The sequence below is a fragment of the Oncorhynchus mykiss genome, unplaced genomic scaffold, assembly GCF_013265735.2.
Source record: "Oncorhynchus mykiss isolate Arlee unplaced genomic scaffold, USDA_OmykA_1.1 un_scaffold_87, whole genome shotgun sequence".
NCBI classification, from domain to species: domain Eukaryota; kingdom Metazoa; phylum Chordata; class Actinopteri; order Salmoniformes; family Salmonidae; genus Oncorhynchus; species Oncorhynchus mykiss.
This window is the reverse complement of record NW_023493659.1, coordinates 2,131,833-2,149,412: the sequence shown is the minus strand read 5'-3', so window position 1 is coordinate 2,149,412 and position 17,580 is coordinate 2,131,833. Positions and strand designations below refer to the sequence as shown.

Here is a 17,580-nt window from a genome sequence, read left to right as displayed (position 1 = left end):
AACATTGTGTTACTAAGTAGAAGGGTCATTGGTGTCAGAGGTGGGCCAGGTAACATTGTGATACTAAGTAGCAGGGTCATTGGTGTCAGAGGTGGGCCAGGTAACATTGTGTTACTAAGTAGCAGGGTCAGAGGTGTCAGAGGTGGGCCAGGTATCATTGTGATACTAAGTAGCAGGGTCATTGTAATGAACGTAAGGTCATTTCCACGGTAACAGAATTGCTATTTTTTTACTTAAAATGTCTGCCTAAGAAAAACCACTGCTTTCAAAGTTTAACAAACCAAACGACTCTATGCACAATGACTACTTTTAACAATTTAAACTGAACATTTTACTAAAACACATTTCCTTAAAATCTCCCTCAGTTGGCCACGTTTTCCAAAAAAAACTCTTAAATATATTCTCCCAGGGTTAATTCCCCACATGATGTGTTAATGTAGAGGGTGAGACAGACAAATCAGGGGAGCTTTCTCTAGAACGTGTTAGTTGTTGATGAGGGGAGCTACCTCTAGAACCTGTTAGCTGTTGATCAGGGGAGCTACCTCTGGAACCTGTTAGCTGTTGATCAGGGGAGCTGCCTCTAGAACCTGTTAGCTGTTGATCAGGGGAGCTACCTCTAGAACCTGTTAGCTGTTGATCAGGGGAGCTACCTCTAGAACCTGTTAGCTGTTGATCAGGGGAGCTACCTCTAGAACCTGTTAGCTGTTGATCAGGAGAGCTACCTCTGGAACCTGTTAGCTGTTGATCAGGGGAGCTGCCTCTAGAACCTGTTAGCTGTTGATCAGGAGAGCTACCTCTGGAACCTGTTAGCTGTTGATCAGGGGAGCTGCCTCTAGAACCTGTTAGCTGTTGATCAGGGGAGCTACCTCTAGAACCTGTTAGCTGTTGATAAAGGGAGCTGCCTCTAGAACCTGTTAGCTGTTGATCAGGGGAGCTGCCTCTAGAACCTGTTAGTTGTTGATCAGGAGAGCTACCTCTAGAACCTGTTAGCTGTTGATGAGGGGAGCTACCTCTAGAAGCTGTTAGCGGTTGATCAGGAGAGCTACCTCTGGAACCTGTTAGCTGTTGATCATTGGAGCTGCCTCTAGAACCTGTTAGCTGTTGATCAGGAGAGCTACCTCTTGAAGCTGTTAGTTGTTGATCAGAGGAGCTGCCTCTAGAACCTGTTAGCTGTTGATCAAGAGAGCTGCCTCTAGAACCTGTTAGCTGTTGATCAGGAGAGCTACCTCTATAAGATGTTAGTTGTTGATCAGAGGAGCTACCTCTGGAACCTGTTAGCTGTTGATCAGGAGAGCTACCTCTGGAACCTGTTAGCTGTTGATCAGAGAACTGCCTCTAGAACCTGTTAGCTGTTGATCAGGGGAGCTACCGCTAGAACCTGTTAGCTGTTGATCAGGGGAGCTGCCTCTAGAACCTGTTAGCTGTTTATCAGGAGAGCTACCTCTGGAACCTGTTAGTTGTTGATGAGGGGAGCTACCTCTAGAAGCTGTTAGCTGTTGATCAGGGGAGCTGCCTCTAGAACCTGTTAGCTGTTGATCAGGAGAGCTACGTCTGGAACCTGTTAGCTGTTGATCAGAGAACTGCCTCTAGAACCTGTTAGCTGTTGATCAGGGGAGCTACCTCTAGAACCTGTTAGCTGTTGATCAGGGGAGATACCTCTAGAACCTGTTAGCTGTTGATCAGGGGAGCTACCTCTAGAACCTGTTAGCTGTTGATCAGGGGAGCTACCTCTAGAACCTGTTAGCTGTTGATCAGGGGAGCTACCTCTAGAACCTGTTAGCTGTTGATCAGGGGAGCTACCTCTAGAACCTGTTAGCTGTTGATCAGGGAGTTAGTTACCTCTAGAACCTGTTAGCTGTTGATCAGGAGAGCTACCTCTGGAACCTGTTAGCTGTTGATCAGGGGAGCTGCCTCTAGAACCTGTTAGCTGTTGATCAGGGGAGCTACCTCTAGAACCTGTTAGCTGCTGATCAGGAGAGCTACCTCTAGAACCTGTTAGCTGTTGATCAGGAGAGCTACCTCTAGAACCTGTTAACTGTTGATCAGGGGAGCTACCTCTAGAACCTGTTAGCTGTTGATCAGGAGAGCTACCTCTAGAACCTGTTAGCTGTTGATCAGGGGAGCTGCCTCTAGAACCTGTTAGCTGTTGATCAGGGGAGCTACCTCTAGAACCTGTTAGCTGTTGATCAGGGAGTTAGTTACCTCTAGAACCTGTTAGCTGTTGATCAGGAGAGCTACCTCTAGAACCTGTTAGTTGTTGATGAGGGGAGCTGCCTCTTGAACCTGTTAGCTGTTGATCAGGGGAGCTACCTCTAGAACCTGTTAGCTGTTGATCAGGGGAGCTACCTCTAGAACCTGTTAGCTGTCTATGCTGAGGGGCTCCCAGCAGCCCTTATAATACATTCTGAGGGCCTATTACTGTCAGCTGTAGTAACCTAGTAGCCTAGTACTGTTAGCTGTAGTAGCCTAGTACTGTTAGCTGTAGTAGTCTAGTACTGTTAGCTGTAGTAGCCTAGTACTGTTAGCTGTAGTAGCCTAGTACTGTTAGCTGTAGTAGCCTATTACTGTCAGCTGTAGTAACTTAGTAGCCTAGTACTGTTAGCTGTAGTAGCCTAGTACTGTTAGCTGTAGTAGTCTAGTACTGTTAGCTGTAGTAGCCTAGTACTGTTAGCTGTAGTAGTCTAGTACTGTTAGCTGTGTACACGTTACTATATTGCCCCTTGGGATAATAAAGCCTCTCCTCTCCTCTCCTCTAGGTGCCCCCCTCCCCCCACTACACCTTCCAGCGTTACCCAGGCATCTTCAACTCCTCCACAGCCGACAGTTTCCTCCAGTCCAAGGTCAGCAACATCTTCTCTGGTCGTCTCACGGCGTTGGAACTCTTCGACATCCTCGACCACTACGCCCAGAACTGCGACGCCGTCGTGGGAAACAAAGAGGTCATGACCCGACTCAAGGATGCCAACTTTGACCTTTTATTGGTCGACCCCAACGAGATGTGTGGGTTCGTGATTGCTCACATCCTCGGGGTTCCCTACGCTGTCTTTTCCACGGGCCTATGGTACCCAGCGGAGGTCGGGGCTCCTGCCCCTCTCTCGTACGTCCCAGAGTTCAACTCTCTCCTCACCGATCAGATGTCTCTAGTCCAGAGGATTACCAACACGGCGGTGTACCTGGTGTCCCGGTTCGGTGTTCAGTACCTGGTGTTGCCTAAGTACGAGCGCATCATGAGGAAGCACGGCGTGGAGCCGCGGGTGGCCATGCAGGATCTGGTTCAGGGGAGCAGGCTGTGGATGTTGTCTACTGATCTGGCCCTGGAGTTTCCGAGGCCCACTCTACCACATGTTGTCTATGTAGGGGGGATACTGACCAAACCTGCCAGCCCGTTACCTCAGGTTAGTATACACACACACACACACACACACACACACACACACACACACACACACACACACACATACATACACACACACACACACACACACACACACACACACACACACATACACATGCACACACACACACACACACACACACACACACACACACACACACACACACACACACACACACACACACACACACACACACACACACAAACCTGTGTTTTGTGTGTACTAACCTCAACAGTGTTGGTCTCCTCCAGTGTTATATCTATGGTTGGTCTCCTCCAGTGTTATATCTATGGTTGGTCTCCTCCAGTGTTATATATATGGTTGGTCTCCTCCAGTGTTATATCTATGGTTGGTCTCCTCCAGTGTTATATCTATGGTTGGTCTCCTCCAGTGTTATATCTATGGTTGATCTCCTCCAGTTTTATATCTATGTTTGGTCTCCTCCAGTGTTGGTCTCCTCCAGTGTTATATCTATGGTTAGTCTCCTCCAGTGTTATATATATGGTTGGTCTCCTCCAGTGTTATATCTATGGTTGGTCTCCTCCAGTGTTATATCTATGGTTGGTCTCCTCCAGTGTTATATCTATGGTTGGTCTCCTCCAGTGTTATATCTATGGTTAGTCTCCTCCAGTGTTATATCTATGGTTGGTCTCCTCCAGTGTTATTCTCCTCCAGTATTGGTTTCCTCCAGTGTTATATCTGTGTTTGGTCTCCTCCAGTGTTATACCTATGGTTGGTCTCCTCCAGTGTTATATCTATGGTTGGTCTCCTCCAGTGTTATATCTATGGTTGGTCTCCTCCAGTGTTGGGCTCCTCCAGTATTGGTTTCCTCCAGTGTTATATCTGTGTTTGGACTCCTCCAGTGTTATATCTATGATTGGTCTCCTCCAGTGTTGGTCTCCTCCAGTGTTAGTCTCCTCCAGTGTTATATCTATGGTCGGTCTCCTCCAGTGTTATATCTATGGTTGGTCTCCTCCAGTGTTATATCTTTAGTTGGTCTCCTCCAGTGTTATATCTATGGTTGGTCTCCTCCAGTGTTATATCTATGGTTGGTCTCCTCCAGTGTTATATATATGATTGGTCTCCTCCAGTGTTGGTCTCCTCCAGTGTTATATCTATTGTTGGTCTCCTCCAGTGTTATATCTATGGTTGGTCTCCTCCAGTGTTATATCTATGGTTGGTCTCCTCCAGTGTTGGGCTCCTCCAGTGTTGGTCTCCTCCAGTGTTATATCTATGGTTGGTCTCCTCCAGTGTTATATCTATGGTTGGTCTCCTCCAGTGTTATATCTATGGTTGGTCTCCTCCAGTGTTATATCTATGGTTGGTCTCCTCCAGTGTTATATCTATGGTTGGTCTCCTCCAGTGTTATATCTATGGTTGGACTCCTCCAGTGTTGGTCTCCTCCAGTGTTAGTCTCCTCCAGTGTTATATCTATGGTTGGTCTCTTCCAGCGTTATATCTATGGTTAGTCTCCTCCAGTGTTATATCTATGGTTGGTCTCCTCCAGTGTTATATCTATGGTTAGTCTCCTCCAGTGTTATATCTATGGTTGGTCTCCTCCAGTGTTATATCTATGGTTGGTCTCCTCCAGTGTTATATCTATGGTTGGTCTCCTCCAGTGTTATATCTATGGTTGATCTCCTCCAGTTTTATATCTATGTTTGGTCTCCTCCAGTGTTGGTCTCCTCCAGTGTTATATCTATGGTTAGTCTCCTTCAGTGTTATATCTATGGTTGGTCTCCTCCAGGGTTGGTCTCCTCAAGTGTTATATCTATGGTTAGTCTCCTTCAGTGTTATATCTATGGCTGGTCTCCTCAAGTGTTAGTCTCCTCCAGTGTTATATCTATGGTTGGTATCCTCCAGTGTTATATCAATGGTTGGTCTCCTCCAGTGTTGGTCTCCTCCAGTGTTATATCTATGGTTGGTCTCCTCCAGTGTTATATCTATGGTTGGTCTCCTCCAGTGTTATATCTATGGTTAGTCTCCTCCAGTGTTATATCTATGGTTGGTCCTCCGCCTGTGTTATATCTATGGTTGATCTCCTCCAGTTTTATATCTATGTTTGGTCTCCTCCAGTGTTATTCTCCTCCAGGGTTATATCTATGGTTGGTCTCTTCCAGCGTTATATCTATGGTTAGTCTCCTCCAGTGTTATATCTATGGTTAGTCTCCTCCAGTGTTATATCTATGGTTGGTCTCCTCCAGTGTTATATCTATGGTTGGTCTCCTCCAGTGTTATATCTATGGTTGGACTCCTCCAGTGTTGGTCTCCTCCAGTGTTAGTGTCCTCCAGTGTTATATCTATGGTTGGTCTCTTCCAGCGTTATATCTATGGTTAGTCTCCTCCAGTGTTATATCTATGGTTGGTCTCCTCCAGTGTTATATCTATGGTTAGTCTCCTCCAGTGTTATATCTATGGTTGGTCTCCTCCAGTGTTATATCTATGGTTGATCTCCTCCAGTTTTATATCTATGTTTGGTCTCCTCCAGTGTTGGTCTCCTCCAGTGTTATATCTATGGTTAGTCTCCTCCAGTGTTATATATATGGTTGGTCTCCTCCAGTGTTATATCTATGGTTGGTCTCCTCCAGTGTTATATCTATGGTTGGTCTCCTCCAGTGTTATATCTATGGTTGGTCTCCTCCAGTGTTATATCTATGGTTAGTCTCCTCCAGTGTTATATCTATGGTTGGTCTCCTCCAGTGTTGGGCTCCTCCAGTATTGGTTTCCTCCAGTGTTATATCTGTGTTTGGTCTCCTCCAGTGTTATATCTATGGTTAGTCTCCTCCAGTGTTATATCTATGGTTGGTCCTCCGCCTGTGTTATATCTATGGTTGATCTCCTCCAGTTTTATATCTATGTTTGGTCTCCTCCAGTGTTATTCTCCTCCAGGGTTATATCTATGGTTGGTCTCTTCCAGCGTTATATCTATGGTTAGTCTCCTCCAGTGTTATATCTATGGTTAGTCTCCTCCAGTGTTATATCTATGGTTGGTCTCCTCCAGTGTTATATCTATGGTTGGTCTCCTCCAGTGTTATATCTATGGTTGGACTCCTCCAGTGTTGGTCTCCTCCAGTGTTAGTGTCCTCCAGTGTTATATCTATGGTTGGTCTCTTCCAGCGTTATATCTATGGTTAGTCTCCTCCAGTGTTATATCTATGGTTGGTCTCCTCCAGTGTTATATCTATGGTTAGTCTCCTCCAGTGTTATATCTATGGTTGGTCTCCTCCAGTGTTATATCTATGGTTGATCTCCTCCAGTTTTATATCTATGTTTGGTCTCCTCCAGTGTTGGTCTCCTCCAGTGTTATATCTATGGTTAGTCTCCTCCAGTGTTATATATATGGTTGGTCTCCTCCAGTGTTATATCTATGGTTGGTCTCCTCCAGTGTTATATCTATGGTTGGTCTCCTCCAGTGTTATATCTATGGTTGGTCTCCTCCAGTGTTATATATATGGTTAGTCTCCTCCAGTGTTATATCTATGGTTGGTCTCCTCCAGTGTTGGGCTCCTCCAGTATTGGTTTCCTCCAGTGTTATATCTGTGTTTGGTCTCCTCCAGTGTTATACCTATGGTTGGTCTCCTCCAGTGTTATATCTATGGTTGGTCTCCTCCAGTGTTATATCTATGGTTGGTCTCCTCCAGTGTTGGGCTCCTCCAGTATTGGTTTCCTCCAGTGTTATATCTGTGTTTGGTCTCCTCCAGTGTTATATCTATGATTGGTCTCCTCCAGTGTTGGTCTCCTCCAGTGTTAGTCTCCTCCAGTGTTATATATATGGTCGGTCTCCTCCAGTGTTATATCTATGGTTGGTCTCCTCCAGTGTTATATCTTTAGTTGGTCTCCTCCAGTGTTATATCTATGGTTGGTCTCCTCCAGTGTTATATCTATGGTTGGTCTCCTCCAGTGTTATATATATGATTGGTCTCCTCCAGTGTTGGTCTCCTCCAGTGTTATGTCTATTGTTGGTCTCCTCCAGTGTTATATCTATGGTTGGTCTCCTCCAGTGTTATATCTATGGTTGGTCTCCTCCAGTGTTGGGCTCCTCCAGTGTTGGTCTCCTCCAGTGTTATATCTATGGTTGGTCTCCTCCAGTGTTATATCTATGGTTGGTCTCCTCCAGTGTTAGTCTCCTCCAGTGTTATATCTATGGTTAGTCTCCTCCAGTGTTATATCTTTGGTTGGTCTCCTCCAGTGCTGGTCTCCTCCAGTGTTATATCTATGGTTGGCCTCCTCCAGTGTTATATCTATGGTTGGTGACCTCCAGTGTTGGTCTCCTCCAGTGTTGGTCTCCAGTGTTGGTCTCCTCCAGTGTTATATCTATGGTTGGTGACCTCCAGTGTTATATCTATGGTTGGTCTCCTCCAGTGTTATATCTATGGTTAGTCTCCTCCAGTGTTGGTCTCCTCCAGTGTTATATATATGGTTGGTATCCTCCAGTGTTATATATATGGTTGGGCTCCTCCTGTATTATATCTATGGTTGGTGACCTCCAGTGTTATATCTATGGGTGTCCTCCTCCAGTGTTGGGCTCCTCCAGTGTTGGTCTCCTACAGTGTTATATCCATGGTTGTACTCCTCCAGTATTGGTCTCCTCCAGTGTTATATCTATGGTTAGGCTCCTCCAGTGTTATATCTATGGTTGGTCTCCTCCAGTGTTATATCTATGGTTGGGCTCCTCCAGTGTTGGTCTCCTCCAGTGTTATATCTATGGTTGGTCTCCTCCAGTGTTATATCTATGGTTGGTCTCCTCCAGTATTGGTCTCCTCCAGTGTTATATCTATGGTTGGTCAACTCCAGTGTTATATCTATGGTTGGTCTCCTCCAGTGTTATATCTATGGTTGGCCTCCTCCAGTGTTATATCTATGGTTGGTCTCCTCCAGTGTTGGTCTCCTCCAGTGTTATATCTATGGTTGGTCTCCTCCAGTGTTATATCTATGGTTGGGCTCCTCCAGTGTTATATCTATGGTTGGTCTCCTCCAGTGTTATATCAATGGTTGGTCTCCTCCAGTGTTATATCTATGGTTGGTCTCCTCCAGTGTGATATCTATGGTTGGTGACCTCCAGTGTTATATCTATGGTTGGTGACCTCCAGTGTTGGTCTACTCCAGTGTTGGTCTCCAGTGTTGGTCTCCTCCAGTGTTATATCTATGGTTGGTGACCTCCAGTGTTATATCTATGGTTGGTGACCTCCAGTGTTATATCTATGGTTGGTGACCTCCAGTGTTATATCTATGGTTGGTCTCCTCCAGTGTTATATCTATGGTTAGTCTCCTCCAGTGTTATATCTATGGGTGGGCTCCTCCAGTGTTGATCTCCTCCTGTGTTGGTCTCCTCCAGTGTTGGTCTCCTCCAGTGTTATATATATGGTTGGTCTCCTCCAGTGTTATATCTATGGGTGGGGTCCTCCAGTGTTGGTCTCCTCCAGTGTTATATCTATGGTTGGTCTCCTCCAGTGTTATATCTATGGTTGGTCTCCTCCAGTGTTGGTCTCCTCCAGTGTTATATCTATGGTTGGCCTCCTCCAGTGTTATATCTATGGTTGGTCTCCTCCAGTGTTGGTCTCCTCCAGTGTTATATCTATGGTTGGTCTCCTCCAGTGTTATATCTATGGTTGGTCTCCTCCAGTGTTATATCTATGGTTGGTCTCCTCCAGTGTTGGGCTCCTCCAGTGTTGGTCTCCTCCAGTGTTATATCTATGGTTGGTCTCCTCCAGTGTTATATCTATGGTTGGTCTCCTCCAGTGTTAGTCTCCTCCAGTGTTATATCTATGGTTAGTCTCCTCCAGTGTTATATCTTTGGTTGGTCTCCTCCAGTGCTGGCCTCCTCCAGTGTTATATCTATGGTTGGTGACCTCCAGTGTTGGTCTCCTCCAGTGTTGGTCTCCAGTGTTGGTCTCCTCCAGTGTTATATCTATGGTTGGTGACCTCCAGTGTTATATCTATGGTTGGTGATCTCCAGTGTTATATCTATGGTTGGTGACCTCCAGTGTTGGTCTACTCCAGTGTTGGTCTCCAGTGTTGGTCTCCTCCAGTGTTATATCTATGGTTGGTGACCTCCAGTGTTATATCTATGGTTGGTGACCTCCAGTGTTATATCTATGGTTGGTGACCTCCAGTGTTATATCTATGGTTGGTCTCCTCCAGTGTTATATCTATGGTTAGTCTTCTCCAGTGTTATATCTATGGGTGGGCTCCTCCAGTGTTGATCTCCTCCTGTGTTGGTCTCCTCCAGTGTTGGTCTCCTCCAGTGTTATATCTATGGTTGGTCTCCTCCAGTGTTATATCTATGGGTGGGGTCCTCCAGTGTTGGTCTCCTCCAGTGTTATATCTATGGTTGGTCTCCTCCAGTGTTATATCTATGGTTGGTCTCCTCCAGTGTTGGTCTCCTCCAGTGTTATATCTATGGTTGGTCTCCTCCAGTGTTGGTCTCCTCCAGTGTTGGTCTCCTCCAGTGTTGGTCTCCTCCAGTGTTATATATATGGTTGGTCTCCTCCAGTGTTATATCTATGGTTGGTCTCCTCCAGTGTTATATCTATGGTTGGTCTCCTCCAGTGTTATATCTAGTGTTAGTCTCCTCCAGTGTTGGTCTCCTCCAGTGTTATATATATGGTTGGTCTCCTCCAGTGTTATATCTATGGTTGGTATCCTCCAGTGTTATATCCAGTGTTAGTCTCCTCCAGTGTTGGTCTCCTCCAGTGTTATATATATGGTTGGTATCCTCCAGTGTTATATATATGGTTGGTCTCCTCCTGTATTATATCTATGGTTGGTGACCTCCAGTGTTATATCTATAGGTGTCCTCCTCCAGTGTTGGGCTCCTCCAGTGTTGGTCTCCTACAGTGTTATATCTATGGTTGTACTCCTCCAGTATTGGTCTCCTCCAGTGTTATATCTATGGTTAGTCTCCTCCAGTGTTATATCTATGGTTGGTCTCCTCCAGTGTTATATCTATGGTTGGGCTCCTCCAGTGTTGGTCTCCTCCAGTGTTATATCTATGGTTGGTCTCCTCCAGTGTTTAATCTATGGTTGGTCTCCTCCATTGTTGTTCTCCTCCAGTGTTGGTCTCCTCCAGTGTTATATCTATGGTTGGTCTCCTCCAGTGTTATATCTATGGTTGGTCTCCTCCAGTATTGGTCTCCTCCAGTGTTATATCTATGGTTGGTCAACTCCAGTGTTATATCTATGGTTGGTCTCCTCCAGTGTTGGTCTCCTCCAGTGTTATATCTATGGTTGGTCTCCTCCAGTGTTTAATCTATGGTTGGTCTCCTCCATTGTTGGTCTCCTCCAGTGTTATATCTATGGTTGGTCTCCTCCAGTATTGGTCTCCTCCAGTGTTATATCTATGGTTGGTCAACTCCAGTGTTATATCTATGGTTGGTCTCCTCCAGTGTTATATCTATGGTTGGCCTCCTCCAGTGTTATATCTATGGTTGGTCTCCTCCAGTGTTGGTCTCCTCCAGTGTTATATCTATGGTTGGTCTCCTCCAGTGTTATATCTATGGTTGGGCTCCTCCAGTGTTATATCTATGGTTGGTCTCCTCCAGTGTTATATCTATGGTTGGTCTCCTCCAGTGTTATATCTATGGTTGGTCTCCTCCAGTGTTGGTCTCCTCCAGTGTTATATCTATGGTTGGTCTCCTCCAGTGTTGGTCTCCTCCAGTGTTGGTCTCCTCCAGTGTTGGTCTCCTCCAGTGTTATATATATGGTTGGTCTCCTCCAGTGTTATATCTATGGTTGGTCTCCTCCAGTGTTATATCTATGGTTGGTCTCCTCCAGTGTTATATCTAGTGTTAGTCTCCTCCAGTGTTGGTCTCCTCCAGTGTTATATATATGGTTGGTCTCCTCCAGTGTTATATCTATGGTTGGTATCCTCCAGTGTTATATCCAGTGTTAGTCTCCTCCAGTGTTGGTCTCCTCCAGTGTTATATATATGGTTGGTATCCTCCAGTGTTATATATATGGTTGGTCTCCTCCTGTATTATATCTATGGTTGGTGACCTCCAGTGTTATATCTATAGGTGTCCTCCTCCAGTGTTGGGCTCCTCCAGTGTTGGTCTCCTACAGTGTTATATCTATGGTTGTACTCCTCCAGTATTGGTCTCCTCCAGTGTTATATCTATGGTTAGTCTCCTCCAGTGTTATATCTATGGTTGGTCTCCTCCAGTGTTATATCTATGGTTGGGCTCCTCCAGTGTTGGTCTCCTCCAGTGTTATATCTATGGTTGGTCTCCTCCAGTGTTTAATCTATGGTTGGTCTCCTCCATTGTTGTTCTCCTCCAGTGTTGGTCTCCTCCAGTGTTATATCTATGGTTGGTCTCCTCCAGTGTTATATCTATGGTTGGTCTCCTCCAGTATTGGTCTCCTCCAGTGTTATATCTATGGTTGGTCAACTCCAGTGTTATATCTATGGTTGGTCTCCTCCAGTGTTGGTCTCCTCCAGTGTTATATCTATGGTTGGTCTCCTCCAGTGTTTAATCTATGGTTGGTCTCCTCCATTGTTGGTCTCCTCCAGTGTTATATCTATGGTTGGTCTCCTCCAGTATTGGTCTCCTCCAGTGTTATATCTATGGTTGGTCAACTCCAGTGTTATATCTATGGTTGGTCTCCTCCAGTGTTATATCTATGGTTGGCCTCCTCCAGTGTTATATCTATGGTTGGTCTCCTCCAGTGTTGGTCTCCTCCAGTGTTATATCTATGGTTGGTCTCCTCCAGTGTTATATCTATGGTTGGGCTCCTCCAGTGTTATATCTATGGTTGGTCTCCTCCAGTGTTATATCTATGGTTGGTCTCCTCCAGTGTTATATCTATGGTTGGTCTCCTCCAGTGTGATATCTATGGTTGGTCTCCTCCAGTGTTATATCTATGGTTGGTGACCTCCAGTGTTGGTCTACTCCAGTGTTGGTCTCCAGTGTTGGTCTCCTCCAGTGTTATATCTATGGTTGGTGACCTCCAGTGTTATATCTATGGTTGGTGACCTCCAGTGTTATATCTATGGTTGGTGACCTCCAGTGTTATATCTATGGTTGGTCTCCTCCAGTGTTATATCTATGGTTAGTCTCCTCCAGTGTTATATCTATGGGTGGGCTCCTCCAGTGTTGATCTCCTCCTGTGTTGGTCTCCTCCAGTGTTGGTCTCCTCCAGTGTTATATCTATGGTTGGTCTCCTCCAGTGTTATATCTATGGGTGGGGTCCTCCAGTGTTGGTCTCCTCCAGTGTTATATCTATGGTTGGTCTCCTCCAGTGTTATATCTATGGTTGGTCTCCTCCAGTGTTGGTCTCCTCCAGTGTTATATCTATGGTTGGTCTCCTCCAGTGTTATATCTATGGTTGGTCTCCTCCAGTGTTGGTCTCCTCCAGTGTTGGTCTCCTCCAGTGTTGGTCTCCTCCAGTGTTATATATATGGTTGGTCTCCTCCAGTGTTATATCTATGGTTGGTCTCCTCCAGTGTTATATCCAGTGTTAGTCTCCTCCAGTGTTGGTCTCCTCCAGTGTTATATATATGGTTGGTCTCCTCCAGTGTTATATATATGGTTGGTCACCTCCAGTGTTATATCTATGGTTGGTATCCTCCAGTGTTATATCCAGTGTTAGTCTCCTCCAGTGTTGGTCTCCTCCAGTGTTATATATATGGTTGGTATCCTCCAGTGTTATATATATGGTTGGTCTCCTCCAGTGTTATATATATGGTTGGTCTCCTCCAGTGTTATATATATGGTTGGTCTCCTCCAGTGTTATATCTATGGTTGGTATCCTCCAGTGTTATATCCAGTGTTAGTCTCCTCCAGTGTTGGTCTCCTCCAGTGTTATATATATGGTTGGTATCCTCCAGTGTTATATCGAGTGTTAGTCTCCTCCAGTGTTGGTCTCCTCCAGTGTTATATATATGGTTGGTATCCTCCAGTGTTATATCCAGTGTTAGTCTCCTCCAGTGTTGGTCTCCTCCAGTGTTATATCTATGGTTGGTATCCTCCAGTGTTATATATATGGTTGGTCTCCTCCAGTGTTATATCTATGGTTGGTATCCTCCAGTGTTATATCCAGTGTTAGTCTCCTCCAGTGTTGGTCTCCTCCAGTGTTATATATATGGTTGGTATCCTCCAGTGTTGGGCTCCTCCAGTGTTGGGCTCCTCCAGTGTTGGTCTCCTACAGTGTTATATCTATGGTTGTACTCCTCCAGTATTGGTCTCCTCCAGTGTTATATCTATGGTTAGTCTCCTCCAGTGTTATATCTATGGTTGGTCTCCTCCAGTGTTATATCTATGGTTGGGCTCCTCCAGTGTTGGTCTCCTCCAGTGGTATATCTATGGTTGGTCTCCTCCAGTGTTTAATCTATGGTTGGTCTCCTCCATTGTTGGTCTCCTCCAGTGTTGGTCTCCTCCAGTGTTATATCTATGGTTGGTCTCCTCCAGTGTTATATCTATGGTTGGTCTCCTCCAGTATTGGTCTCCTCCAGTGTTATATCTATGGTTGGTCAACTCCAGTGTTATATCTATGGTTGGTCTCCTCCAGTGTTGGTCTCCTCCACTGTTATATCTATGGTTGGTCTCCTCCAGTGTTTAATCTATGGTTGGTCTCCTCCATTGTTGGTCTCCTCCAGTGTTGGTCTCCTCCAGTGTTATATCTATGGTTGGTCTCCTCCAGTGTTATATCTATGGTTGGTCTCCTCCAGTATTGGTCTCCTCCAGTGTTATATCTATGGTTGGTCAACTCCAGTGTTATATCTATGGTTGGGCTCCTCCAGTGTTATATCTATGGTTGGCCTCCTCCAGTGTTATATCTATGGTTGGTCTCCTCCAGTGTTGGTCTCCTCCAGTGTTATATCTATGGTTGGTCTCCTCCAGTGTTATATCTATGGTTGGGCTCCTCCAGTGTTATATCTATGGTTGGTCTCCTCCAGTGTTATATCTATGGTTGGTCTCATCCAGTGTTATATCTATGGTTGGTCTCCTCCAGTGTGATATCTATGGTTGGTCTCCTCCAGTGTTATATCTATGGTTGGTGACCTCCAGTGTTGGTCTACTCCAGTGTTGGTCTCCAGTGTTGGTCTCCTCCAGTGTTATATCTATGGTTGGTGACCTCCAGTGTTATATCTATGGGTGGGCTCCTCCAGTGTTGATCTCCTCCTGTGTTGGTCTCCTCCAGTGTTGGTCTCCTCCAGTGTTATATCTATGGTTGGTCTCCTCCAGTGTTATATCTATGGGTGGGGTCCTCCAGTGTTGGTCTCCTCCAGTGTTATATCTATGGTTGGTCTCCTCCAGTGTTGGTCTCCTCCAGTGTTATATATATGGTTGGTCTCCTCCAGTGTTATATCTATGGTTGGTCTCCTCCGGTGTTGGTCTCCTCCAGTGTTGGTCTCCTCCAGTGTTGGTCTCCTCCAGTGTTATATATATGGTTGGTCTCCTCCAGTGTTATATCTATGGTTGGTCTCCTCCAGTGTTATATCCAGTGTTAGTCTCCTCCAGTGTTGGTCTCCTCCAGTGTTATATATATGGTTGGTCTCCTCCAGTGTTATATATATGGTTGGTCTCCTCCAGTGTTATATCTATAGTTGGTATCCTCCAGTGTTATATCCAGTGTTAGTCTCCTCCAGTGTTGGTCTCCTCCAGTGTTATATATATGGTTGGTCTCCTCCAGTGTTATATATATGGTTGGTCTCCTCCAGTGTTATATCTATGGTTGGTATCCTCCAGTGTTATATCCAGTGTTAGTCTCCTCCAGTGTTGGTCTCCTCCAGTGTTATATATATGGTTGGTATCCTCCAGTGTTATATCCAGTGTTGGTCTCCTCCAGTGTTGGTCTCCTCCAGTGTTATATATATGGTTGGTATCCTCCAGTGTTATATCCAGTGTTAGTCTCCTCCAGTGTTGGTCTCCTCCAGTGTTATATCTATGGTTGGTATCCTCCAGTGTTATATATATGGTTGGTCTCCTCCAGTGTTATATCTATGGTTGGTATCCTCCAGTGTTATATCCAGTGTTAGTCTCCTCCAGTGTTGGTCTCCTCCAGTGTTATATCTATGGTTGGTATCCTCCAGTGTTATATCTATGGTTGGTCTCCTCCAGTGTTATATATATGGTTGGTCTCCTCCAGTGTTATATCTATGGTTGGTATCCTCCAGTGTTATATCCAGTGTTAGTCTCCTCCAGTGTTGGTCTCCTCCAGTGTTATATATATGGTTGGTATCCTCCAGTGTTATATCCAGTGTTGGTCTCCTCCAGTGTTGGTCTCCTCCAGTGTTATATATATGGTTGGTCTCCTCCAGTGTTATATATATGGTTGGTCTCCTCCAGTGTTATATATATGGTTGGTCTCCTCCAGTGTTATATATATGGTTGGTCTCCTCCAGTGTTATATCTATGGTTAGTCTCCTCCAGTGTTATATCTATGGTTGGTATCCTCCAGTGTTATATCCAGTGTTAGTCTCCTCCAGTGTTATATCTATGGTTGGTCTCCTCCAGTGTTATATCTATGGTTGGTATCCTCCAGTGTTATATCCAGTGTTAGTCTCCTCCAGTGTTGGTCTCCTCCAGTGTTATATATATGGTTGGTATCCTCCAGTGTTATATCCAGTGTTGGTCTCCTCCAGTGTTGGTCTCCTCCAGTGTTATATCCAGTGTTAGTCTCCTCCAGTGTTGGGCTCCTCCAGTGATACAGTGCCTTGCGAAAGTATTCGGCCCCCTTGAACTTTGCGACCTTTTGCCACATTTCAGGCTTCAAACATAAAGATATAAAACTGTATTTTTTTGTGAAGAATCAACAACAAGTGGGACACAATCATGAAGTGGAACGACATTTATTGGATATTTCAAACTTTTTTAACAAATCAAAAACTGAAAAATTGGGCGTGCAAAATTATCTTTTTGTTTGTTTAGCCCAGTAATTCAAATTCATGACGCGCGAGCGAAAGTTCAGAACAGAAAGAAAGTTCTGTTAGAAACATGTCAAACGATGTATAGAATCAATATTTAGGATGTTTTTATCATAAATCTTCAATAATGTTCCAACCAGACAATTCCTTTGTCTGTAGAAATGCAATGGAAAGCAAGCTACCTCTCACGTGAACGCGCGTGGTCAGCTCATGCCTCTCTGGCAGACCTCTGACTCAATCCCCTCTGATTCCCCCCTCCCTCACAGTAGAAGCATCAAACAAGGTTCTAAAGACTGTTGACATCTAGTGGAAGCCTTAGGAAGTGCAAAATGACCCCATAGACACTGTATATTCGATAGGCAATGAGTTGAAAAACTACAAACCTCAGGTTTTCGCCTGCCATATGAGGTCTGTTATACTCACAGACATCATTCAAACAGTTTTAGAAACTTCAGTGTTTTCTATCCAAATATACTAATAATATATAAATATAAGCTAATATCTTAGCTTCTGGGACTGAGTAGCAGGCAGTTTACTCTGGGCACCTCTGGGCACCTTATTCATCCAAGCCACTCAATACTGCCCCCAGCCAAAGGTAGTTTTAATATTACTCAGTTCCTTTGGCTTTGGTGCCTCATGATTGACTATAGCTCTTTTCAAGTATACTGTGATTTTGTTGTGATCTGATAGGGGTGTCAGTGGACTGACTGTGAACGCTCTGAGAGACTCTGGGTTGAGGTCAATGATAAACTAGTCTACAGTACTACTGCCTAGAGATGAGCTATTGGTGTACCTACCGTAGGAGTCTGGGTTGAGGTCAGTGGACTGACTGTGAACGCTCTGAGAGACTCTGTGGGGAGCTCAGTGGGCTGACTGTGAACGCTCTGAGACTCTGGGTTGAGGTCAGTGATAAAGTAGTCTACAGTACTACTGCCTAGAGATGAGCTATAGGTGTACCTATTGTAGGAGTCCCCCCGAAGCCTACCATTGACTATGTACATGCCCAGCGTGTGTCAGAGCTGCAGGAGTTGTGACCCATTTTTGTTGGTTATGTTGTCATAGTTGTGCCTAAGGGGATTTGGGGGAGTGGGAATGCTGTCACCTCCAGGCAGGTGTTTGTCCCCCTGTGTGCTGAGGGTGTTAGGTTCTGGTCCCGTTCTGGCATTTAGGTCGTTACAGACTAGTACATGTCCCTTGGCCTGGAAATGATTGATTTCCCCCTCCAGGATGGAGAAGCTGTCTTCATTAAAGTATGGGGATTCTAGTGGGGGGATATAGGTAGCACACAGGAGGACATTTTTCTCTGTTGAGATCATTTCC

The 17,580-nt window shown here is 45.2% G+C and overlaps 1 protein-coding gene across 3 annotated transcripts in view; it reads left to right on the top strand.

Moving 5' to 3' along the window:
• The window catches only part of LOC110512130 (2-hydroxyacylsphingosine 1-beta-galactosyltransferase), a 200,695-nt gene that overhangs the window by 115,985 nt on the left and 67,130 nt on the right, over positions 1-17,580 (top strand). For all 3 annotated transcript variants that reach the window (XM_036971969.1, XM_036971970.1, XM_036971968.1), the window contains exon 3: positions 2,757-3,395. In XM_036971969.1, coding sequence (XP_036827864.1) covers positions 2,757-3,395 — 639 coding nt within the window. The remainder of the gene's footprint in view (positions 1-2,756; positions 3,396-17,580) is intronic.